Source organism: Macaca fascicularis, chromosome 17 (assembly GCF_037993035.2).
Source record: "Macaca fascicularis isolate 582-1 chromosome 17, T2T-MFA8v1.1".
Lineage (NCBI taxonomy): Eukaryota > Metazoa > Chordata > Mammalia > Primates > Cercopithecidae > Macaca > Macaca fascicularis.
Window position 1 is genome coordinate 7426688 of NC_088391.1, and position 26544 is coordinate 7453231.

The window sequence follows — 26544 nt, forward strand, 5'->3', positions numbered from 1 at the left end:
CAAATTTTTCCTTTATTTTTTTCCCAACCACCTGGTCAGTTTGCGGGGGGTGGGGAAGGGTAGGATGGGGAGACATCTGTATTTATTCTTTTAGAGGTCCGGGTCTCACTCTGGGCTCAAGCGATTCGCCCTCGTAGCTGGGACTACAGGTGCGCACCACTGTGCCAGGACAGTGGTTCCCAAACTTTTCTGCGAATTGAAATCACCTGGGAAGTTTCCAAAAATACTGACACCTGTTTCCCACCCCCAGAAATTGTGATTTAATTGGTCCAAGTATGCTCTAGGCTTCGGAATTTTGTAAAGCTCTCCACGTGCATCTGAGCTTAGGAACCTCTGAGCTGGGGCTTGCAGCAGAAGCACGTAGAGCATGCAAGGAAACGAATCCACAAAGAGGACACATTAGCAATGTGGCAACAGGCTAACAAATTATGTAAGGCTAGTGCTTTCCAGAGTGTACTGGAGGACGGGAAACAAGTCCCATTTAAGCAGTGCCTCGGGATTTGAGTTGCCTGTGAAACGCAATAGCCTTTTGCAAAGGACGCAGAAGCCCCGCCTCTTATCCAGGGCGGGCGGGGCGCGTGGCGCGGGCGGCGGCGGCGCTTTCTGGCGCATGCGCAATCTCCCGGAGCATGCGCAGCCGTGGCGCCAGCGCGGGGCGGGGCCTGGTGCCCCCCCGCCCCGCGACCCCGCGCTCCCGGAAGTGTGCCGGCGTCGCGCGAAGGTTCAGCCTGGAGCAGTGGGCCGGGCGCGCCGGTTCCCGGCACGTGTCTCGGCACATGGCAGCGCGCCTGGCCCGGGGCGTGGAGGCGCCAGCGCCCTGGATCCGCCGGCCGTGGTCGCGGAGTCGGTGTCGTCCCTGACCATCGCTGAAGCGTTCATCGCAGCCGGCGAAAGCTCAGCTCCGACCCCGCCGTGCCCCGCGCTTCCCAGGAGGTTCATCTGCTCCTTCCCCGACTGCAGCGCCAATTACAGCAAGGCCTGGAAGCTTGACGCGCACCTGTGCAAGCACACGGGGGAGGTGAGGGGGGCGAGGCGGCCAACCCTGAACCTAGGGATGGCGGTGGCTCGCCAGTGGGCTCTGCCCAGCGGCCTGGGAAGGGCGCGTGGCCCCCCGGCAGCCACTGCAGTCATGGCCAGGGCCTCAGGCCCCGCTGTGCCGGGCGTTCAGCTTTGACATCCTGGACTTGGGGAAGGAGCTGAGGAAGTAGACAAGAAGTTCTAGGACCTTCGTTCTGCGACCTTGGCTTGGGGCTAAGCAATCATTTCCCCTTCTTTGATCGTGAGTCTCGGCCAGCCAAGTGCCTCTGGTAATCTGCAAATAAGTGCGAGGTTTGAGGGGGCCCACCACTACTAGACACCTGCCAAATACTGGCCCCTGGAGTTGGTACAGAAGATGGGTTACGTGTACTGGGGGTCGTGAAAGCAGCATGTGCTCATTTCTTCATAACTCCACACTGGAGAGAGCAGTGAGCAATACAGGCAAACCCAGGGTTTCTGCTGCCATGGGCCTTCGTTCCTGGGTCGAGCCGACCAGAGCATAGGTGGGAATGACTTGCAGCGTTGTGGTCAGGAAAGGCCTCTCTGTGTGAGCCGAATAAGAAGGATCTAGCTATGCAGACATTTGAGTTGGGCAGAGAGAACGCAAAGGGAGCCTGTGGCCCTCGGGGTGGGAGGCAGGTGGGTGTATTTAGGTGCGGAGATCACGATATGAGTTCTGAGAAGTAGGTCTAGTAGGAGTTTGGGTTTTATTTTGAGGGCAGGAGAATGTCAGATACCATGATATGACGTGGCAGCCCATGTCACACACAGGTGAGGAAAACGAGGGTCATGGAGGTCAAGGAATCTGCCCATCTTCCCAGTTTTTGGCAGAGCTGGGCTTCACACTGCCTCAGCTTAAGGCTCTTAATTTTAAACCACTGGGCTGCAGTCCATACCTTTGACCCTTGCACCTCCTCTAATTTATGGGCCACCTCCTCCAGGTGTCCTCATGGGCCTCATTCCTTACCCTCTCCAGCACTGGAAGGTGGACGGCTTCCTACTTGAGACCTTCTCTGGTTCTTTTCCTCTTCCTCGTGTGCCCTTTTCATTGGATCCTCTTCTGCCCTCTGCATTTCCACCCCACCCACTCCCTCTTGCAGTCTTATGTAGCCACTGGCATCACTCATAACATCCTTTATGCTTTGCTCCTCTGCCGTTCTTCTTGCCCGTTCTAGTCTCTAAATTCTGGGTTCTGTATTACCAGTAGATCCAAATAAGAGCTTGCCTTTCCTTTTAGACCTGTGCGCTGTATTTTGGATACTGGCACTACCAGTTTCCTTAATACAGGTTGAAAAACTTGGAGTCATCTTTGTTGTCCCAAATCTCTCATGTAGATTAATTTGACAAATGTTTATGGAGCCTACTCCACGCCTGCCACTGCAAGGTTCTGTGGCTCTGCCCCTGGTGATACAGCTCACTGTGTACCTGTTTGCTCGCTTTGCTCCTAGTACTCTTATGGAGGCCTGGGTGCCTCCCTCCTGGACACCTTGGTGGTACGCTTTTCATAGTTAGATGCACCAAACTGGTTATTTGGGTGTGTGTTTGGCTTTTACTGTAGATTCAAAATGAGTCACCCCCTCCCAACCCCTGAATCACAACAGGTGGTTGCATTTAGGGTGTTGAGCTGTTTGCTTCGCCCTGGCACCTGTGAGCTTTTTCAGGTGTGACACACTTTCCTATAGCTGTGCTTGGCATTCTCTTAGCACAGACACTGGGCTTGGCTGGGATGAGACAGGCCTCCCTCATTCCTCTGCCCTAGGCTTGCTTTTTACATGTTAAATCATGCGGCGGTGGGCATCTGTGCAGACAAGCCATGCTAAGAGCCAGGGCATCTTTAAGATGCCCTGTGAAAGCCTGCTGCCAGGTTGGGAGCAGGTTAAAAATGCTATGCCTGCTTATTTTAAATGCTGTTCATAGAACAAAAATCTGTGTAGTGACTTTGTGAGAAGTTGTGGCGTTTATGTTGTGTAACTTCGTGCAGGAACGCTGTGTCTTGCAGAGTAGAAACCACCTCTGCATAGGAAGCCTGTGGCCTTAACACTAGGCAGTTTAAGCTTTTAAATAATACCAGAGTTACTTACTAGTGCAGGAGTGACATGCTTTTTCTTTTTTCCTGCTAGAGACCATTTGTTTGTGACTACGAAGGGTGTGGCAAGGCCTTCATCAGGGATTACCATCTGAGCCGCCACATTCTGACTCACACTGGAGAAAAGCCGTTTGTGTAAGTAGAGACCTGGTTTTAGGCTTTGAAGTGGGCTGTGTTGGGCATATAGACCTGGTAAGAAGACTGATTGTTAACTCATGAGATCAGGAATGTGAAGCCTGGCAGGGTGCGGTAGCTCATGCCTGTAATCCCAGCACTTTGGGAGGCGGAGATGGGCAGATCACTTGAACCCAGGAGTTTGAGACAAACCTGGGCAACATGGCGAAACCCCGTATCTACGAAAGTACAAAAATTAGTCAGGGGTGGTTTGTGGCCTGTAATCTTAGCAGCTAAAATGCTCATGAGTGAGGACAAGTTAAAGTGTATCAACACAATGGGATACCCTACAGCCAGGAAAATGAATGCAGATGCTCTCTGCAAAGCCATGAGAAAATCACCAGGGCACTTTAATTGAAAACCCAACGTGCAGAAGAGTGCTCCGTAGCCTACCTTTATGTGTGTAAAAAAGCTAGGGGGTGGAGGGAGGGGTGAGCAGTGGGTGTTGGGTAGGCAGGAAGCAACTATATTTGTATTTGTTCTTATTTGTAAAGAAGTCTTAAAAGTTACATAACAAAACTAAAAATGTCATCTGTTTTGGCAGCAGTGGGGGGTCCTGGCCAAGTAGGGGGTGGATATGGTAGGAAATGCCATGCAACCAGGAACTACTGGACAGTGACTCTTCCAGCTTGTGCTCTAGCCCAGACCGTGCCCCTCTTTAGCTGTAGATCCCCGTTTCCCACTGCTCGGGACAGCGCTACTTGGCTGTCTCTGTGTCGTCTTAAATTCCATGTAGTAGGCTGGGTGTGGTGGCGCAAGCCTGTAATCCCATCACTTTGAGAGGCTGAGGAGGGAGGATTGCTTTGAGGCCAAGAGTTCAGGCTAGGCAAGATGGTCAGGTCAATCTCTATTAAAAAAATAAAAAATTCCATGTGGCCCATATTTGTCACAGTCAAACTGAACTCACTTTTCTCTTTGATCTTCTCTCATGGTCTTGTCTGGAGAGGTGGCCTCGCTGTCTGTCCAGTGACCCATAGCAAAGATAAGGCAGCTCCCTGGACTCTCCATTCTTTCTCCCATCCCTTGCAACAGGTGGGTTGCCAGGTCGTGTAACTGACCTGTCAGATCCAGCAGCCACCGTCTTATCTCGGTCCCTTCCTTTGTCTGTAGGCCAGCCCTCTCCCCCAGTGCCCTCCCGCGCGCTTCCCTTAAAGCTGTGCAGTGCTTTCAAGCACGGCCTACATATGAAGTCCAGGTTCCAAGTGTGTCCTACAGTGACCTGTGTGATTTGGCCCTTTTCTGCTTCTCGTGCCCCATTTGCTTGACTTGCAGGCATGAAGTTGTGGTCCAGCTCTGCTAACTAACCAGCCCTCTCTCCAAGTGTGCCGGGGTCTCTCACACCCATTTGGTTCCTGTCAGGACTCTTCCCCGCCTGTCCTCCTGCCCCACACTCGGTTGGGTTAGATGCCTGTGTCAGGTTTAGAGTGAAGAATGGCAAGAAACCCAGCATAAGAGACGCTTAAACAAGATGGGCTTTTTGTCTTGTGTGACTGAAATGCAGAAATACAGAGGCAGGAGCTCTGGAGCCCCTTCTGACTGGTCTCTGCTATCTTCATCTTGGGTTTCAACCTCACTGTGCTGTTAGGGCCCAGCTGTTGCATAAGCATGCCGCGGGCAGGAAGGAGGAAAGGACGTAAGAGGCACGCCCCCCCCCCTTATTTAGAGAGGTGGGCTGGACTTAGCCATGAGCCGCCCTAATTGCAGGGGAGGCCGGAGAGCGCGCTTACTGTTGGCTGCCTGCCCAGCTAACACTCAGCATTCTGTCCCTGCAGTTAGTGGGGGCTTCTAGGGTCTCTCCCATTTGTGGGCCTCTGCGCTGTGCCTCCCGTGGTCACTGCTGGCTTGTCTCTGCTTGGCCCTAGGCATGGGACAGTGCCTGCCCTAGGGTTATCAGTGAGTGATGGCTAAGATTGATGCTGGGAAGGGAGTCCTGCTTCATCCCTCAAGCTTACAAAGGCTCATCACAAGAGGCACAAATTTTCTTTTGGAAAAAAAAAAAAAAAAAGGCTTTGCAGGGACTTAGATCATTCGAAGCCAAGATGCCAAGATAAGAACTAGAATGGCTTGATAAGCCAGGGAACGTAATGGTTCTGGTTCTGCTCTAAGTATCTGTTTCACCTCTAATGATAAGCCAAGACAAGTTTTATTGAGGCCTTTCTGGAAATGCAGTTTATAATGACATCTCAAGCACCATTAAGGTTGTCAGATTCTAAGCTGAGAATAATTTATCTTAAGCATGATTTAGGCCTGGTGTAGGCTTTTGCCCAGTGTGTATAAAAGATGACTGATGTAGTGTGTATAATTTCAGAAGCCTAATATGAAGAAGCCTCTTGTTACATGATAGTCATCAGGGTGAAAGGTCTATGTGGTATGGCTTAACACTCTGGAATTTGCTAAGACTATTTTATAGTATTACTGTTCTTTGGAATAATTCGCTTTTATAAAGCAGGAGGATATGTGTGTCTTAAAACTTCTTTTCCCTTGGTTTATTAATATTTTGGTTTATACAACTTCTTACAGTTGTGCAGCTAATGGCTGTGATCAAAAATTCAACACAAAATCAAACTTGAAGAAACATTTTGTACGCAAACATGAAAATCAACAAAAACAATACATAGTAAGTATGATTTTATATGCTTAAATTTATTTTTACACTTACTGCCTGTGTTGCTGACATTTTCAGCCAGGTGCGGTGGCTCAAGCCTATAATCATAGCTTGAGGCCAGGAAATTGAGACCAGCCTGGGAAACATAGTGAAATGCTGTCTCTGAAAAAAAACAAAAACAGAAAACAAAACAAAAAATTTTGGGGTAACAGAGAGATACCCTGTCTCTAAAAAATAAAAGTGAAAAACACAGTTTTCATCAACCAAATTTTGTGTCAAATGTCTGAATTTACTTAATGCCATCATAATGATAAAGGCTTTATTTTGGAAGCAAACATTGTACAAATTAAAGTGTATTGGGAGACTAGTCCAATGGAAACATTTTTCCTTTTTCAAATGTCATATGGTTCTTCAAATCTTTTTGAGATAAAGCAGAATTTTACAGTAACAAAAAGGGTGAAAGTAACAATTATATAATCTCCAAAATAGTTTTATCTTGAGGATTCTGTTATGAACTGTTGATTTTTTTGACTTTCCATAAGACTAACGAGCCTTTACAATTTAAAATTAACAGTGCAGTTTTGAAGACTGTAGGAAGGCCTTTAAGAAACATCAGCAGCTGAAAATCCATCAGTGCCAGCATACCAGTGAACCTCTGTTCAAGTAGGTACTTCACGTGGCTGAAAATCCCTTGGATTCTAGGTGTGAATAAGATTGGAAATGCAAGGGTGGTGTTGAGCATTGTTTCATGTTTTTTGGCTATTTATATATCTTTTGAGAAATGTCTGTTCATATCCTTTGCCCACTTTTTGATGGATTATTTGTTTCTCTTGCTGATTTGAGTTCTCTGTAGATTCTGGATATACGTTCTTACTGGATGCATAATGTGCCAATATTTTCTCCCACTCTGTGGTTGTCTGTTTACTCTGCTGATTATTTCTTTTGCAGTGCAGAAGCTTTTGAGTTTAATTAGGTCCCATTTATTTCTATTTTTGTTGCATTTGCTGTCAGGGTGTTAGTAAGAATTCTTTGCCTAGGCTGATGTCCAGAGGAGTTTTTTCCAATGTTTTTTCTTGAATTATATTTATGGTTGCAGGTCATAAATTTAATTTGAGCTGATTTTTGTATAAGGTGAGAGATAGGGACCCAGTTTTTCCAGCACCATTTATTGAATAGGGAGTCCTTTCCCCAGTTTGTTTTTATATGCTTTGTTCAAGATCAGCTGGCTGTAAGCATTTGGCTTTATTTCTGGGTTTTCTATTTTGTTCCATTGGTCTAAGTGCCTATTTTTATACCAGTACCACCCTGTTTTGGCAACTGTAGCCTCGTAGTATAATCTGAAGTCTAGTCAAAGGAAAAGAAGTCACTATATGAAAAAGATACATGCACATATGTTTATAGCAGCACAGTTCACAACTGCAAACACATGGAGCCAATTTAAGTGCCCACTGACCAACGAGTAAAGAAAATGTGGCGTATATACACCATGGAATACTACACAGCCATAAAAGGGAACGAAATGATGTCTTTTGCAGCAGCTTGGATGGAGCTGGAGGCCATTATTCTCAGTGAAGTCGCTCAGGAATGGAAAACCAAATACCATAGTTTTCACCAAGTGGGTGCTAAGCTATGAGCCCAAAAAGACATAGAGTGATTTAATGCACTTTGGGGATTTGGAGTGGGGAGTTCGGGGAGGGGGTGAAGGATGAAAGACTACACGCTGGGTACAGTGTATGCTGCTTGAGGGACTGGTGCACTAAAATCTCAGCACCACTATAGGGTTTATCCATGTAATGAAAAAACACCTGTAACCCGAAAAGCCATTGACATTTAAAGCAACAGTGGGACAAATCTTCTGAAAGCTTCCTAATCAACATTTTTATGTTAATATGTACTGCATATGTACATTTACATAGTGGGAGCATTTTAAAGGTTTACTTTGCTCTAAAAGAAATATTTAATGTGTTTGAAAATAATTTTTGAGATTATTCTAGCTGTGGTTAAGCTTAAAGGCTGCAAAATTACTTAACTATTCAAATAGAGCCTGTGCAACTATATGAAATGTCATTATGGAGACATTCATTATGCTTTTCCTGTAGAACAAAACGAGTAATTGGGTTTATCTGCAGTTAGAGAGGGTTTTTTGAGGAACATGAGGGTGGCTGGACAAGTTGGGTAGACCTGCAAAAGGGCCAGCGGCTCTCTGCATGGCTCTGGCCATCTGGCACTTTCCCTCAGCTTGCACAGGCTGCCTTGTGCCTTGGAGTTGCTGCAGTGACCCTGCTTCTCCTTGCTTGTGGGTCTGCTGCTGCTTTGCTGCTGATAGCTTTAGCACAGAGGGGGCACGTGCTTTTTATTGCTCACCAGAGGCAGATGCATCTACCGCTGTGCTCTCTTGCACACCCCCTGTGCACCATCATTAGGAAAGCTAGTCACAAGTGATTCAGAATGGCTTAGGGGTTTACCTAAGCCAAGTCAGATAACCTCTCAAAGTATCTTTTTGTAGCCATGAAAGCAGAGTGTATTTTCGGAGGTATAAAGATGAAAACTGTTTAATTGGGTTAAAAAAAGTAACGTGACTTTTTTCTCCAACAGTTTGTTTTGCCCTAAAGCTGGTCAAGTAACTTGAATCTCACTTGTGATGAGGTCTACATTTTAACATGGGTTTGGTTATGGGAAGAGGAGAGACTTCGGTGGGAGAAACAGGACAAAGCGCCATTGACCCTGAGTGGAGTTCTCTGTGAAAATGGATTGGCTAATACCTCATGTGTTGCCAATGCAGGTGTACCCAGGAAGGATGTGGGAAACACTTTGCATCACCCAGCAAGCTGAAACGACACGCCAAGACCCACGAGGGTGTGTACGGACAGCCTGGGTGTGCTCCTCTGAGGGGGATGCCAAATCCTGGGTGCCTTTGAATCTGTTCCGTGATCACGCTGACAAGAAGGGAACTCTGTGGGCAGGGGACACCATCCTGCTTATTTGGGTCTTACATTCTTGTCCAAAGAGGCACTGTATGTGTCTGTTTTTCCACTACCATGTCATTGCTGTTCACATGTAATGTGGTGTTTGTTCACAAGTGCCTGGGTGCACGTTACACTGACGAATGTGCGGATGAGAGGGAAAGGCATCCTTCCTGTGAAGTCTGCCTATTCCATGATCATGCTGAGAAGACGGGAACTCTGTGAAGTTTGCTTCACAGGAAGGTGAAATCCTTAGAGGGAGGCACCTTGCTGTGCCACTGTTCAGTTTTACTATAACGTAAATCTTTTTTAGTTTTTATTCCCACCTCAGGAGGCTGAGTTGAATACTATTAGGAGGGGAATAGAAAATTATATAGGCACCTAAGTTTTCTTTGTAGTTATGGTCAGTGTTTACACTGAATATTCATGACAGACAATGCACCAATTTTTTTACATAGGCTATGTATGTCAAAAAGGATGTTCCTTTGTGGCAAAAACATGGACAGAACTTCTGAAACATGTGAGAGAAACCCATAAAGGTAAGGCAGGCATGAATGGCAGGCATGGTGTAAATGTTTGTCCCCACAGAACTCGTTTTATGCTTTTCAAGAGGGAAATGCTGTGCGCTTTAAAGTAAAAGGGTTTCTATATGATATTTTGTGAAGTGCTGGGTATGATGTTGGAAAGGGGAGCAGAGCTGTGCTAGGTCTCTGAGCCATCCTCTCCATGCACAATTAGCATGCTGAAGGCGGTGGCAGGTGTGTAGTGAAGAATTTCGGGAGGCACTGCTGTTCTGTGGGACAGCCTGGTAAATAGTACCCAGCATACTGGGGGACAAGGAAGGACACCGTTTGGTCTGCTTCATGTTCTATACCTCCCCGCAGTCACCTTCCTGAGAGCCCTGCCTTTTGGCAAGTGAGCAATGACTTTGTGGCATTTAAGAACTTCAGAGAGTTGAGACAAACTTCCTAGGTGATAAGAACAGGGGTTCCTTGGGAATTTCTGATTTGTATTTGCAAATCAGATTGTATTTGCAGGCACTGAATGTTACTTATGTATTAATTTTTTCTAAATGGTGGTATCTGGGGAAATTGGTGAAATTTGTCTGTCTGTCCCACCAGAGGAAATACTATGTGAAGTATGCCAGAAAACATTTAAACGCAAAGATTACCTTAAGCAACACATGAAAACTCATGCCCCAGAGAGGGAGGTATGTCGCTGTCCGAGAGAAGGCTGTGGAAGAACCTACACAACTGTATTTAATCTCCAAAGCCATATCCTCTCCTTCCACGAGGAAAGGCGCCCTTTTGTGTGTGAACACGCCGGCTGTGGCAAAACATTTGCAATGAAAGTAAGCACTCACCCTCACAGTCGCGGTCCTGTAGTCTATGCGTTCACAACACACTTTTCATATTAATATTTCATTAATAACTTTCTTTCATTTTAGCAAAGTCTCACTAGGCATGCTGTTGTACATGATCCTGACAAGAAGAAAATGAAGCTCAAAGTAAGTTGAAACTACTTAGGCAGCTTATTTTTCAAACAGAAATTGTTTAAAGCCAGAAGGAGTCTGGAATTCTTTTCAGCTGCTTTATTCTGTGAGTCTGCACGACTGCTGAAGACTTGACTTCCTCATAAAGCAGTGTTGTATACTATACCTGCTGGTACATATGACTGTCGTAAAATTAACTCAAGATAATTTTGATTTTGAATTCTAATCGTGTGTCTTCCTTATTCCCAAAGGTCAAAAAATCTCGTGAAAAACGGAGTTTGGCCTCTCGTCTCAGTGGATATATCCCTCCCAAAAGGAAACAAGGGCAAGGCTTATCTTTGTGTCAAAACGGAGAGTCACCCAAGTGTGTGGAAGACAAGGTGCTCTCGACGGTTGCAGTACTTACCCTCAGCTAAGAACTGCACTGCTTTGTTTCAAGGACGGTAGACGAAGGAGCTTACTTTCTCTCAGAGCATGCTTTTCTTTATTAAAATTACTGATGCAGAACATTTGATTCCTTATCATTTCCTTGGTCTTGGTTCAAAGTGTCTCTTTTCTGGGTCTTTTGAGTTTCTCCATATGCCTTTTCTTCATTTTTGCTTAAAGGACGAAGAACACACATTAAAGCTTTTCCTCCTTGAACAGCTTGTGGCCTAGATAAGAATGTAGCCATTCCAGGCATAGTCTGGAGTATTTGATGAAATATCTCCTCCTAAAAAAGGGAAACAGCCAGAGATTAATTTAAAATCAGAGGCTTTGGTGCCTTCTAGTGTTCTGCTCGAACATTCACAAAACCCGGCACCCTTGATTAGCTAATGAGTTCATATAGATCTGGTTAGGCTGACTGAAATCTGTACAATAACACCATGTAACTAAACTGACATGCTGAATGCTTCCTAATTTTAAATCTCCACTTTGTCATGGCACTAAGACGCTCCGTTTGGCTCAGATTACCCTCTCCCCCAAACAGAAAGCACTGGGTTTGGGCACTGGCAAAATACCTCCTCATCCCCAAGATGTCAGCTGAGCAGTTCTCAGCACGCTCTACTGCCCCTAACAGAGTCACTCTCAGTGGCTGAAACAAATGGATACCTGGACTCAAAGTCTGAATCAGCTGGATTGGGACCTATGCTAAGTGACTCTACTGTGGAGCTGGATTACTAAGGATGCCCTTAGTGGATGCTAAAGTTATCTAACTTAAAAAAAAAAAAGCAAAACAGGTATTCCATACACTTCCGGGATTGGAAACTACGCACTTTCTAGAAGACAGTCTACATAATTAATACCCTTCATAAGTGCAAAGAGGAAACAAAAGATCAATCTGTAAAGTTTCTAATTTTCCTTTTAAGGGTTATTCTACAATATATAAAACAATAGTATATTGCTTTTAAAGTATGAAACGTTTTCATATGGCTAAATACACTGTAATGGAAGCTATATCTACAGTATGCTTAGTTTTGAAAAGCAAACTAGAAAGCTGTTAACATCACTGGGTGGAAGAATTACCAGTCACTTTGTCTTTATATTTCAGATTTTCTACATTTTTTTTTTTTTTTTTGAGACTGAGTCTCGCTCTGTCGCCCAGGCTGGAGTGCAGTGGGGCGATCTCAGCTCACTGCAAGCTCCGCCTCCCTGGTTCACACCATTCTCCCGCCTCAGCCTCCAGAGTAGCTGGGACTACAGGCGCCTGCCACCACGCCCGGCTAATTTTTTTTGTATTTTGAATACAGACGAGGTTTCACCATGTTAGCCAGGATGGTCTTGATCTGACCTCGTGATTCACCCGCCTCGGCCTCCCAAAGTGCTGGGACTACAGGCGTGAGCACCGCGCCCGGCCTACAACTGTATTTTTAGATCAGAAGACCAAAAGCACAAGCAATGGCTTGTACCTTCTTTACTTACCATTTTATTTTCTGACACGTCTACATTTTTTCCTTTCTTTATAGTAATCCGGACTTGGCGTTCTTTCTTAATCCACTGTTGAATCTGTTTAGTCTTTGTGTCCAAATCATGTTGTCCAATATTTGAAGAAAAAGTCAGTTCCTTTGTCAGGGTTGGTCCTGGTTTGAAACAGGGTGCAAGGACTACTGACTAGTCCACCGTGAACCCCGAACTTCCCAACATGCCCATCATAAAATCTTAGGTTGCCACCTGACAGTCTTCTCGTCTGGCTTTCAGTTTCACACACCAGTACATGTCTTTTCAAATGGGGGAGATAAACATAAAGGTACCAATTTTTTACCTGCCCTGGAAGGGTACTTAAAATCTGAAATGCTTCCATTTATTGTTAACCATCATTTGTTGAAAGAACACCAAAAGATAGTCATTTAAAGGATTAAGTTTGGCTTTATGGTACACTTAATATCCTCATCTTTCAGCTGTGGGTTGGCATCTGGGAGTGCTCTACCCACTCCTTTTGAGATGCTCTCCTTGCTACTAAGGGGTCAGCCAGACTGTTGGACAGGTAAGGGTCCCTACGTCCTGTGTTCATGCCCTCTGTCTCCAGAAATCCTGCCTACTGGAAAATTACAGAGAAGGAACAGGCTACTCAATAAAGGTGTTGGGACAATTGAGAAGTTTATAGATGACAAAAAGTTAGGTCTCCTCAGATGTACTAATGTTCTATAGGTGAAAAATACAACTTTAAAACAAATAGAAGAAAAGATAAAATGGTTTGTGATCTCAGGATAGGGAAGGAATTCATTAGGAAAAAAAGGTAAAAAGTGAAAAATCTAACTGGGATAAAGTTTTTTTTGTCATACACAACAGAGAACCCTGTAAATCAGGAAGAAAAACCATCTACATAGAAAAATGAATACAAACAGGTATTCACAGACGAGAAAAAATAGTGAAATACACATTAATTTCTCACCATTAAAATGACAAAAACTAGAGTCTGACAGAATGAGGGAGGAGGTAGAGAAATTGCATACACTGCTGCTGACAGCAGTTTGATGCATTTGGGTTCACAGACCCTAGAGTATGCAACAGTGTTCATCATAAAGATTGGGGGCCAGATGTGCTGGCTCACGCCTGTAATCCCAGCACTTCGGGAGGCTAAGGTGGGCAGATCGTTAGAGCTCAGGAGTTCAAGACCTGAGCAACATAGCAAGACCCCATCTCTACAAAAAATAAAAAAGCCAGGGATGGTGGTGTGTGCCTGTGGTCTCAGCTGCGTGGGAGGTGGAGGTGGAAGGATTGCTGGATCCCAGGAGATGGAGGCTGCAGTGAGCCGAAATCACACCACTGCACTCCAGTTTGGGTAACAGAGCAAGACCCTGTTTTTTTTTTTTTTAACACAGGGTCTCACTCTGTCACCCAGGCTGAAGTGCAGTGGTGTGATCATGGTTCTTCACTGCAGCCTTCGCCTCCCGGGCTCAAGTGATCCTCCCACCTCAGCCTCCCGAGTAGCTGGGATCACAGGTTTGCACCACCACACCTGGCTAATTTTTAAATTTTTTGTAGAGATAGGGTTTTACTATATTGCCCAGGCTGGTATTGAACTCCTGAGCTCAAGCTATCCACCTGCCTTGGCCTCCCAAAGTGCTGGGATTACAGGCCTGAGCCAACATGCCCAGTGACTTTTTTTTTTTTTTTTTTTAAAGTGACATAGTTTGATGTCCTTATTCTCCCTAGTTGGTCTCTTCTGAATTTTTTTTTGTTTTCCAGTCAACGTCCTTGTTAAATGTGGTGTTACAAAACTGAGCTGCAGATAACGTGATTTTCTGAAGGCACACAACCTCACGACGCAGTCCTGGGAGCAGTCATCTGACACCTGTCCCCGTGCGCCATCCACTGAATTTTCATAATGATTAGCACTTTTTAGGAACTATGAAAAACATCTTTGCTTAATATCCAATTCATGACTTCTGTGAGGCTTAAATGGCAAGTGCCTTGTGAAGTGACTGGTTGTATATATAAAAGAGTGTTGCTACTGATACTGTAACAAAACGCTTTGGCATGGGAGATGCTCTGTGAATCACTTCAGAGTTTAAAAGGTACTTCCAGGCTGGGCGCGGTGGCTCACGCCTGTAATTCCAGCACTTTGGGAGGCTGAGGCGGGTGGATCACTTGAGGCCAGGAGTTCAAGACCAGCCTGGCCAACATGGTGAAACCCCCGTCTCTCTTAAAAATACAAAAATTAGCCGGGCGTGGTGGCGGGCACCTGTAATCCCAGCCACTGGGGACGCTGAGGCAGGAGAATTGCTTGAGCCTGGGAGGCGGAGGTTGCAGTGAGCACACATCGCACCACTGAACTCCAGCCTGGGCGGGAGGCAGAGACTCCGTCTCAAAAAAAATAAAAAGGTGCTTCCAGATAATTAACCAAACACCTCCACTTTAGAGATGAAGAAGGGGAAGAAAACTAAGTGACTGGCCTGGCAGAGGGCAGAGGGCAGAGGACAGGAAACTTGAACATACCCCTCCCAATCTCATTCCGTTTCACCCATCAGCTACTCAGCTTGCCGCGGCACTGGGAGGCGGCCACAGGATGGGAGAAAGAGTTCTCTTCACTTTGGTCTGTCTGCCTGCTTTCTCCTACATTTTACACAGGTTTAAAGGGAAGAGACAATGGGCAGGGTATTATGGAATACTGGGAACAGAAGTAAGTGCAGGAAGGAGGAAAGACAGACACTAGGAATGGTGGTGGAATCGTGAATTTTCCAGTTTCTCATTTCCCTATTGTCACAGGCACCTTGACAAATGCTAGAATTTAAACTGCTGATTTGTAGCCCTTAAAGGATTCAGGGAGCCAACAGCAAAATACCTACCAGTTTTGGGGCTAGCCTTCTTCATCTCCCTCAGCCTCTGCCGCTCCTGGAGGATCTGCATTCCTGTCATGAGCTGGTACTCTGCAGGCTCTGTGCTGGCGTTCCTTTGAACCAGTCGCAGGTCTCGCTCATCCATAAGTCTAATCACATCTGCTCGGTGCATGTTTCCCATATCATTGCCCTTCTCATCAAATAAGTGAACAATTCGCTGACTAATTTTTCTTCCAATGTTACCAAAAGCTGTTTGACTCTTTTTTTTCTTTTTTCCTTCATTCTGGGTGTCTTCAACGGTACTAAAGGCTTCTGCATGAATTAGGAAGGAGAGTCTCGGGGCAGAAGCAATAGGGAACGACTGTGCTGGTGCTGTCTTTTGCACGATGTGTTTACCAAAACATCTGACGCAACTATTTTCAGACTTTACAGTTTGTAGTGTTAATCTCTTTAGAAAAAGAGCAGCCATCCTAAGAACGTAGTAAGAAGAGTTCATTAAAATTCAATCACTTATTCCCTCGGTCTGACATTGTGGTACACGGCAGGGCATGTGTGAGGCTGTGGAGGCTGTAATTTCAAGTGTGAAGGAAACTGCTGTTCTCTAGACTTTCAGATCCACACACAGGAAGTCTACACTGATAAAGTGGACTAGCAGGTGACTCTGGCCAGACTAACTCACTCATGGTGGTACTGTCCCCAAGACAAGTGGCGATTAGAATAAACCGGATTTGCAGAGCACTTTCACTTTTTTTTTTCTTTTCCTGTACCCATGATCTCATTTGACTACTTAAGTTGGCCCCTGAACAACTTGGGAGTTAGGGAAACAGACTCCCAGTGCAGTTGAAAATCTGTGTATAACTCTGACTCCTCAAAAACTTAAAATAGCCTGCTGCTGACTGAAAGCCTTACGAATAACATAAGCAGTTGATGAACACATATTTTGTATGCCATGCGTATTATATGCTGTATTCTTACAACAGAGCAAGCTAGAGAAAAGAAATGTCATTAAAATCATGAAGAGAAATATATTTACTATTCATAAAGTGAACATGGATCACCAGAAAGGTCTTCATCCTCACCGTCTTCACATCGAGCAGGCTGAGGAGGAGGAACAAGGGGAGGGGTTGGTCTTGCTCTCTCAGAGGTGGCAGAGGCAGAGGAAAATCCACATATATGTGGACCCCATGCAGTTCAAACGTGTGTTGTTCCAGGGTCAATTGTATTTCTCATGCATCTTGTAGTGCCAACTCCAAAAGCAAATATCATCTTAGGGGTTTATTTATGAGGATGCAATACATAATATGCTTGGTGATTCATAAACACCAATTGATAAACTTTTAATATAATGAACTGTTAACAATTTTTCAATACATCTGATGGTACATAGCAGATAGGAACACGTTATGGGAAAGGGACCTCTCCAGGAAGGAAGCCAGCCCACTGCAAGAATAACTGAGACTGTCGGAAAATACTGTGACATAAATCAAAGTGCTGACTGACCGCATAAACTATAAAGATCATTCTCAAGGTAAGGCAGGTATTATTACCAAACGTTAACAGAGGCATGTATGGTGACAGCGCCTTTACTTCATTTCTATGAGACTGAATTTGAAGCACTTACAAATCGCACATTGATTTTTTAATTGCTTTTCTGTCCTTCCATTCGTGCATTTGGTAAATCTTAGAAGTACAGGCTGAAAGAGTGCCGAGAGGACCCATTAATCTCATCTAGGGCATGCTAGGAATCATTAGAGAATCACAAACTCCGAGAGGTGTGACTTGTCAAGATGAAAGAGGAAAACAGAAGGTGTCTCAGGGTGCTTCTCAAAGAATGGTCCCAGAATCTCCTGGGGTGTTTAAAACTGGAGGTTCCCTCTGGTCCCTGGCTTTGAGCCCACCGGGCTGTCCAACCCACTGATCTCTCACCCCTCGTGTTCAAGAGTGATATGCAAAAAATATGGCAAATTAAACAGAAAGTGATGGACATGCATATTCTCAACACCCTCCTTACCTAGTATGGTAACACCCAACACTAATTTACAGCTCTGGTGCCAAGCTCTTCTCTGAGTTCCACACCTGTAGGGTGAACTGCCTACCCAACCTCTCCACTTAGATATGTAATAGTCATTGAGGATTAACGAGTCCAAAGTTCAATGCTTGCTCCTCCCTCAGTCTTCCCTGTCTCATGTAATGGCAACACATTCTTCTGGTTGCTCAGGCCAAAAATACCAACGTTACCCTTGACTCTTTATTTTCTCTCAGCAACCCATCTGCAAAACCTACCGTTCAACCAGTATAACCACTTCTCACCTCCTCCACTGCTATCATCCCACTCCCAAACCGCTGCTCGACTGCAACACAGTAAAACTGTATCACAGTGACAGCTTCCTGACTGGTCTTCCTGCCTCTGCCCTCACGCCCTAGAGTTTATTACTGCCAGGGCACATAGAGCAATCCTTAAAAATGCGTAGGTCGGATCACGTTCCTCCTCTGCCCACAACCCTCCCCTGGCTAGTATCTCTCCAAGTAAAAGCCAAGCCCTCTACCATGCCCACTGGTCTGTGCCGACTGTGCTTCTTCTGGCTCACTCTGTTCCAGCCTCCTTGCTGTTCCTTGTAAACAGTGAACACACCCATCCTCTGAGTCCTGGCACCCAGAAATTCTCTCCCTGCAATACTCTTCCCTCAGACAGCCTCATGGTTCATTTACCTCGTCTCTGCTCAAATGCTACCTCTCAGCAAGTCCTTCCCTGACCCCTCCATAAAAGAGCAAACCCCAACACTCTCAAACCTATTCTCTTGCCTTTTAAAAACTTTACTGCATTTATCACTGCTGGACACATTATATATTTATTTGCATATACATTCATCATCTTTCCTCACTGGAATGAAAGCTTCATGAGAATATGGACTTTGTCCATTTTGTTCACTGCTACGTTCCCTGGCACTACAGCCCAGACCCTGGCTCAGCGTGTACATGTCGAACGAATGCATGGGCCAAAGGAAACAGCCAAGGAGCTACGGCGGGGCTGCTGGCATTTAACCTCCAAGCCTTCGGATGCATCACTCCCCGCCAATGCACACGAATGCCTGCAAGCTACACCCTTCACATTTCTAGCTGGCATTTCAGACACCGTCAGCATTCGTGAGGATCTGTGGCCAGATAGTGCATGACACGCATTGATTTATGGTTATTACCCAGCTGGCGGCTCCAGCTGTAGATGCGGTCAAGGCTCTAAGGTGGGAGCAAAGTGATTTTAAATCACTGACATACGGTTTCTTTTGTGAATGGAAGAAGCTTCCAACCCAAAAAAGAAAAATCTGAAGAGATCAGACAAGAATTTTTTTTCACTTATCATCAGAAAACCAGCAACAGCATCCAGTCCCAAATGTCACCAGTATTCTGCTAGGGGACGCTTAAGTTCCTGCTCACAAGCCTGCTCTATAAACTTTATGTCTAAAATCAGTGTTGTTTCTTTCCAAAGTCTGTATCAGCAAGAAGGATGTAGAAGTTACCACATGTAAAATCATGTTACTAGATATATATAAATTTAAATAATCTTGATGTACACAGATGAAACAGTCCACTGCAATGAAGCTTTAATACTAACTCAATATTGGCTATCTTTTTCCCTTAGTAATTATGAATAAAAGCTAAAGTGCCTTGTTTAATAAATTATCAACATATTAAAATTAAAAAAAATTTCAAAATGTAGGATTTTTTTCAAACAAGCAAACAAAATAACTAGATATAGGAAAAGATGGAAAAAAATAAAAATGTTGAAGACAAAAGCAATTCTTTCCCCTATTTTTCCTAATTGCCAGTATTTCTCAAATTTTTATAAGTATTATTTTTATACTTGAAAATAAACTTTATTTATTTACAAAACAAAGACTATTTCAGAAAAATGATGTAGGTTTTTTTTAAAAAAGCTTTAAAAACACTTTCCAAGAAGGAAACGAAGGAAAGGGAAAGAGCAGAAAAACACTGGAAGTATATAACTTTTAAAGTCCTTTGCCATTATTGAAATTTAAGTTTAAATTTTTAAGAAGCTTCCATTTTTTTTGATGTCTACAGCAAACAATGCAATTCATTGCAATTAAGCTTTAATACTAACTCAGTACTTGCTTTAAATCAGCAAAATTGAAAATATACGTTTCTTCAAAATAGGCCCTTATAGATAAAAATATAAATACAAAGTTAAAACAACCTGTAATATTACATTTAAATTGCAGCTATCAACATAAATTCATAATTTAAAAACTTTTTATTAGGGAACCTTTCAACCTCATACAGAAAAAACTGGGTAATAAACAGCACCTGCGTTTCGTCTTTACCCCTCAACTATCTCCCCGCAGCCATCTAGGAAGACTTTCAAAGTAAATCCTACTTTTTCAGGAAATAGTATGTATCTCTAAGAGGTACTCCTTAATCTTTTTAATACTCACAATAACATTATCCCAATTAAAAAATGTTCCTTTATGTCGTCAAATATTTAGCTTTCAGATTTCCATGATGGTATTATTATTTTGTTTGTTTACATGTCATTTACAGTTTGGCAGCATGAAGAGACTCCCACTGGTCAATTTTGGTGTAATTTAAACAGTAAGGCATAATTACTGTCATTCATGTCAATACACTGAATATGCAAAAATCTATGAAAATGATAATTTGCCACAACTGCATGGGACTATTATCTTGATTCTTTACTTTGAAAATTGGTAATTAAGTAAAAAGAACTAAGCATTTATCCTACCTTTTTAGGAAGAACTGTAATCACCCCCGATTGATGAGAAACAGCTCTTCTGTAGAGAAGAATGATAGCTAATAAACACAAAAGAAAAGCAAAAGTAATTAGAAAATCATGCCATGCACGATGTCTCACACCTGTAATTCCAGCACTTTGGGAAGCCAAGGCAAGAGGATCACTTAAGGCCAGGAGTTTGAGACCAGCCTGGGCCACATAGCAAGACCCAGTCTCTACAAAAAATTAGCCGGATGTGTTGACATGCAGCTGTACTCCCAGCTACTGCTGAGGCTGAGGAAGGAGGTTCACTTGAGCCCAGGAGGTTGAGGCTGCAGTGAGCTCTGATCACACCACTGCACTCCAGTCTGGACAACAGAGCAAGACCCTGTTTCCAAAAAAAAAAAGAAAATCACCATTTTTCCAACCCCAGTGAAACCACGGATTCAGACAGGGATGGATGCAAGAGAGCTGATGCCGAAGGGTCACCACAGATGACTTTCAGACTGAGAGGGAAAAGCACACTCTGCTGAGGAGACAGCTGTCTGTCATCCCAAGCAAACGTCAGACTCAGCATCTCCAAAAGTGGGACAACCTGCCATCCTTGCCACATCTCCGGATGGGAAGCTACTGAAGTGCATGGCGCCTTCTATGAAGCAGCTTTGAAAAAAGGTTTGACCTGAACCTGATGCAGGGTCTAGCTTCCAGTTTCCAGGGGATACAAGGGCCAGACTCAGAGGAACAACAGAAGATGCCACAAGGAAACAATCTGACAAATCCAGATGGAACAAGACACCTGGTTAGTGTCTAAAAAAGCCAATGTTATTGGGAATGAAAAGGGAAGGGGAAAGCTATTCTTGAGTGGAAAAAAAAATCAAGGAGACATAATTATGCTGAAAAGACATGTTGGGGATGAGGGGAAAATCTGAATAGAGACTAGGTATTAGATACTATTAGAGACGTATTGTTAATTTTCTTTGAGACAGGTTCTCACTCTGTCACCCAGACTGGAGTGCAGTGGGGCAATCTTGGCTCACTGCAACCTCTGCCTCCCAGGTTCAAGCGATTCTCCTGCCTCAGCTACCCAAGTAGCCGGGAGTACAGGTGTGCACCACTACTGCCCAGCTAATTTTTGCATTTTTAGTAGAGATGGGGTTTTACCATGTTGGCCAGGCTGGTCTCGATCTCCTGACCTCAAATGATCCACCTGCCTTGGCATCCCAAAGTGTTGGGATTACAGGCGTGAGCCAGGGCACCCAGCCTGTTAATTTTCTTAGGTGTGAAAATGGAATTCTTAAGAAACAAATGCTGAAGTATTGAGGAGAGTGTCATGACATCTATCACTTGCTTTGAAACCATTCAGCAGAAAAGATAAACAATGCACTTATGGCAGCATTTGCTGAATCTAGGTTATGGTTATATGGGTGTTCAATAATTAATACATTTTTAAAGAACAAATCAATAGCCTAGAGGGAGGAACAGTTCATTAGTAATGCCAATGTAACTATTCCAGTCTGTGTAAGTTCTAAATTTCACTGTAATTTAATACATTGGCATTCTGGCTTTGTACATAATTTTAAAAAATATTCCCTTTATTCGTTTCAAGCCTATATCTAAGTGACCCATAAATGAGGAACTTTATAAACTTAAAATTCTGATTTTTTGGTAATGCATACTGCCTTTATTTCTTCATTTAGTTTTCCCTAAACTCAAGTGTAAAAGCCTTATAAAATGGTGATGGGGCAGGATGGGAGGAAGGCTGGCATAAAAAAAAGTACACATTAGGTACAATGTACACAATTCGGGTGACGGTGCACTAAAGTCTCAGAATTCACCACTATATAATTCGTCCATGTAATGAAAAGCCATTTGCAGTCCAAAAGCTACTGAAATAAAAATTTTAGAAGAATAAAATAAATGGTGATGGTTTCAGTTTGAGGCAGAACTGGTACAATTTTTTGCTAGTGAACGGTTAAAAGTCAACTGGTCTACAATGGGGCGGTGTTTCTCAGAAACCAGGGCCTGTCCGCATCACCTGGGGATGCTTTTCAAAACACAGATGTTTCCTCTTCCCTATCCTGTTCAGAACTACTGGGTTAGGCCAAAAAAAAAAAAAAAAGAAAAAAAGAAAAAAGAAAAAAAGATGAACTAAGAGTAAGAAAACACTATAACTGGGGTCAAGGGTAGTTTGAGCTAGGATGCCTGAGACTGCCCCTAACCTTTCAAGGTTGATGAAAAATAGGAAGCCACGTTCTCTGATGAAAATCTCTGATGCCTCTGTGACGTAAACAACACTAGGCTGAACAGGCCAGGAGACTAACTCAAAATAGAATCAAACGCTTACATTCCCATGATAATCCTGGTGCATCTGCTGCACTCACTCCCACAACTACACTCTCCGAGACATCCACAATATTCTAAAAGTCAATTATCTTAATGTCAATTACTTATAATACATAACTTTATAGTATGATATCCATTTTTAATTCGATTACTCAGACTTTATCTGAGTTTTGACAAGTGCATACACCTTCGTAACCAAAACTCCTATCGACAAAACATCACCATCATCCCAGAAAGTTCCCTCTTGCCATTTCCATGTCGATCTCCATCCCCAAGAGGCAACTATTGTTCTGATCTTTTCCCATCACACTCTGTCCTAAGACTTCATATAAACGGAATCAAACAGTATCTACTCTTTGTTGTAAGGCATCTCAGCATGTTTCGAGATTAATTCACGTTGTACGGATCATTACTTTGTTCCTTTTTATTTCTAAGAAGTGTCCTCCAAGTATATGAATATATCGCAGTTTTAAAATCTAGTTTTCTGTTAATGAACACCTAGGCTGTTCCCTTTGTTTTTTTTTTTTTTTGGCCCTTACGAATAGCTGCTGTGAACATTCTTGTACCAAAAAAAAAAAAAAAAAGACAATTATTACTGCTCCAAAGGACAGCTGTATTCCCTGTATTATTTTGCATTCCACTGGAAGTACTGATAAAATATTTGCAAGGAAACTTCCTGGAACATGATTTAAATATGTGGTTTAGGAGATATGAGGGGTGTGTGGGTGGGCATTCTTGTCCAATAAAAAATTAAATCACTTGCATACATTTGAAATCATGTGGACTGAAGAGACGAAAATAACTTCTATTATTTGTTCACTCACTGCTTTTCTCATATAGCTGATATTCACAAGCTCATACTGTTATCTGTTCTTTCCTGGGAGACTGGATCAAAGTTGCATAGACTCTAGCAGACTAAATATTTGTGAAATTAATTTTGCCAATTCTCACGACCCTAAGAACTCTTTTACACCTTCCAAAGAAGTTTCATAAAGTCCTTGTTTCTGCCTGCAAACTGTTTCGGTTGTCCCATTCTAGCCTGAGCAGTGCAGCCTTAATCCGAGAGGACCAGCACTACCTTACTGGGCCTTCATGCTGCCCTCCCTTGGCTCTGGTTTTGCTCTTCCATAGGAAACACAAAGTGTACTCTCCATAATGAGGCTGAGCTGTTTACGTGCTAGAACTCCCACTCAGAACACTGGAAAAAGCCAACATATATCTTTGGCCAATTATTTAACCATATTTCTTTAGCTATTAAGTTGAAATAATAACCGTATGTTTTTAAAAAGCTTTTAAACCCAGAGCTAAAGACTCAGTATTAAAAACTGGACTTATGGCCGGGCGCAGTGGCTCACACCTGTAATCCCAGCACTTTGGGGAGGCTGAGGAGGGCAGATCACTTGAGGTCAAGGGTTCAAGACCAGCCTGGCCAACATGGTGAAACCCCTCTACTAAAAATACAAAAAAACTAGCCAGGCCTGGTGGCACGAGCCTGTAATCCCAGCTATTTGGGTGACTGAGGCAGGAGAATCACTCGAACCCGGGAAGCAGAGGTTGCAGTGAGCTGAGATCGTGCCACTGCACTCCAGCTTAGGCATGCAGCCTAGGCAACAGGGTGAGACTCTCTCAAAAAAAAAAAAAAAAAAAAAAAAAAGGAACTTATTCTCCTATGTTAACCCTATGTTAGTCTTCTTCCAGAACTCTAGTGATGGGGTCACCACCCATCCACAACCTCCAGTCACCTCCAAGACACCTTTGACGCCTCCACTTTCCTTCACTTTCACAGTCAACCCAACACCAAGCTCATCGACTTCATTTCCTAAATCCCGCTCGAATCCATCCAGTTTTCTCCGTATCCACTGTCACCACCGTCAGTTTAAAACATCGACCACCTAGTTTGGATTCCTGCCAGTCTCCCAACTCGGCTTGAGCCCTGGCAACCAGTTCCCACTGCACTGCGGTCACTACACCCGTCAGGACCCTCCTCATCTTAAATAAAACTGCCCCGAGATTAAGGATCTACACCTTCACCAGGCCAAAAAGCCTTTCCCACCTGTCCAGTTTCTCCTTCATGCCTAGGCCACACTGGCCATTCGGCTTTTGAAATACAGTACTCTTGTCCTTGGTTTAGGAAAAGCCAGATTAATGCCTAGCGCATTCTTCTGATTACCTCCCAAACTAAGCCAGGTCTCCCAACCCTCCCGCAATTTACTGAGCCTAACACTGAATGCTTCTACAGTCCAGTTTATCTTTCCTTTAAAACATTCATTACAATTACAGTTTCGTGATGATCTTAGTACTACTGCTCTCCATCACTAGACCGTAAACTCTACGAAGCAAGAAACAAAATCGACTTATTCATTACTGTGTTGTGCCTGGCACAATAAATAGTAGTCGATTTTCCAGATTTTTCTCTCCTCCCTCTACTTTTCTTAGACTTAGGCCTTTCACAACACGTACTTGAAACTGAGACTTCTCAGTAAGAGAACTTGGTTTACTTCGTTCAAGTCTTAAGCCACGGAGCCTACTAAATGATAAATGAGAAAATAAATCCCAGTCACTTAGCGACCTTCCCCCATAAGGTCTCCCGCAGCAGCAGGCAGCAAGAACAACGCATTTCTTCAGGCTTCCCTGCGCAGGCGCCCTTCGCCTGGCTTGTTCTGCCCCAGAGGTGCCAGGCAGTAAGGGGCAGGAGCACTTCCGGGAGCCCCTGATCCGGTCGTGGGTAACACGGCGGCCACGCCCACCTGGAGAAGGCCACCGGCGGCGCGTCCGGGTTAGAAACGGGACGTAGGGACGTACTGCGTGCGTGCGTGCGCACAAAAGTGAGCGCGCATGGCGGGGAAGAACTAGGTAAGCTCAGTAGGGCCGGGGCCGGCGCCGACTCTAGGTCTAGCATCCTTGGAAAGTTCGTGCAGCGGCCTCCCTGAAAATGATATTACAGCCCGGCAGAAAACCCCCCGACTCTGCGGCAGGACCTGCGGGGCCTCTCCGCCCTCGGTACCGGCAGGACGGGGTGACCGTGACCTTCCAGGTGCCTCCTTTACAGGGGCGCCCCCTAAGATCACGTCCTCCCGGTGCTGGTCCGCACACCGCTCCGCACGACTCATATTTAGCATTACCTGTGCCGGGGCAAGCGACTGTTACACTCTGGCGGGCGCACGTACAGCGGCTCCGCGGCGAGTCCCCTTCGCTCTCCGTAGTGGGCGGGGCTTCATACCGCGTCCTTTAAAGGAGAGGTGATGGGTGGAGCCACGGTTTTCTACAGTTGGGATGCCGTTCCGCCGACAGAAAATGCGGAGGGCGCGGAGGAAGTGTTTGAGGGGAAATTGCTGCTCACCTGGCTCCTGCCGCTCCGCAGGTGCGGTGAATCTAATGTCACATTTCTGCAGCAATCGGAGCAGCCCTTTCTCCAGTTATATTACATTCACACCAATCTCGGTCTCCCACTAGGGCTTTATAAATAGCTTTTATAAACGTCTTTTTAATGTAACACTGAATAAAGTGTTTTATAAGCTGCTTTTATAAGGATTGTGAGTGAAAGGGCGCTATCTCCGATTTGCAGGTGAGCAGACAGCTTCGGAGTGCGAACGGCTCCCCTTGGGTCCCCGGTGGAGCGCGGCTCCCGGAGGCAAAACGAAGCCAGCTGGGGCCGGGGCGTCAGAGCCTCCGCGTTGTAGTTGGGAGAGGTTCGAACGGGGCCTCAGCTGGCGAAGGGGAAAACGGACCCGGACCCGGACCCATGGAGCCCGCTCGAAAGCCGGGTGCTGGGGGTGTGGGCCGCCCTTCCCCCCTCCGTCTTCAATAAGAAATTCCTCAAGGGCAGACTGCGAATCCACAGTCGTGAAGCCGCCTAATCTGGCGTCATACCTGGAATGTTTGGATTCCTGCTATGAAGAGAAATTAACATTTATTGGCTACTTGTCCACTGGAAGGCGTTGTCTTATTTCTCATTAACTCCTTGAATCAGCATTACCTCTTTTATTACAGATGACTAAACGATTTCAGCTTTACTTCTTTGAGAGCAAAGACGAAATCTCCATTTCCTCCTCAGCTGCTGGTAGCTCGACGCTCACTGTTAAAATAGGGAGGTGATGAAACAACTCTTGTGTGAGACCGAAAGTCCAGGTGTGCATCTTGGCTGTTTCCAAGTTAATCAAGAAGAATTAAGGATTCATTTCATTGTATCAAAATTACTTCTCAATGCCAAGATATTTTGCGTGATGTAGATTCGGGGACAGAGTAGCACAATACCTGGGGAGAGTTAGGTGCTCAGCAATTATAATTGTCCACACTTAGGAGTGCTTTTACCTATGTGCCAGAAACTGTTCTACGCACT

The 26544-nt window shown here is 44.6% G+C and overlaps 2 protein-coding genes across 21 annotated transcripts; one reads left to right on the plus strand and one right to left on the minus strand.

The window, feature by feature from the left end:
- Positions 1-598: 598 nt before the first annotated feature.
- Positions 599-10865, plus strand: GTF3A (general transcription factor IIIA). Its single transcript, XM_005585532.5, has 9 exons — positions 599-1018; positions 3159-3259; positions 5819-5915; positions 6478-6566; positions 8686-8759; positions 9325-9405; positions 9988-10217; positions 10314-10373; positions 10610-10865. Exons 1-9 carry the CDS (start codon positions 611-613, stop codon positions 10772-10774), a joined length of 1305 nt encoding a protein of 434 aa, XP_005585589.3. The 5' UTR covers positions 599-610; the 3' UTR covers positions 10775-10865.
- Positions 6209-25406, minus strand: MTIF3 (mitochondrial translational initiation factor 3). 20 transcript variants are annotated; one of them, XM_015439097.4, is made up of 5 exons: positions 25328-25406; positions 19875-19942; positions 15128-15588; positions 12261-12418; positions 6209-11070 (listed from the first exon to the last, which is right to left on the minus strand). In XM_015439097.4, exons 3-5 carry the CDS (start codon positions 15585-15587, stop codon positions 10852-10854), a joined length of 837 nt encoding a protein of 278 aa, XP_015294583.2. In that variant the 5' UTR covers position 15588; positions 19875-19942; positions 25328-25406; the 3' UTR covers positions 6209-10851. The 20 variants fall into 20 exon arrangements, 18 of the variants coding, with proteins under 18 accessions (XP_015294583.2, XP_073877865.1, XP_073877869.1 ...); XM_074021764.1 differs by having other exon boundaries at positions 12261-12442; XM_074021768.1 differs by having other exon boundaries at positions 24953-25406.
- Between the last annotated feature and the right edge of the window lie 1138 nt (positions 25407-26544).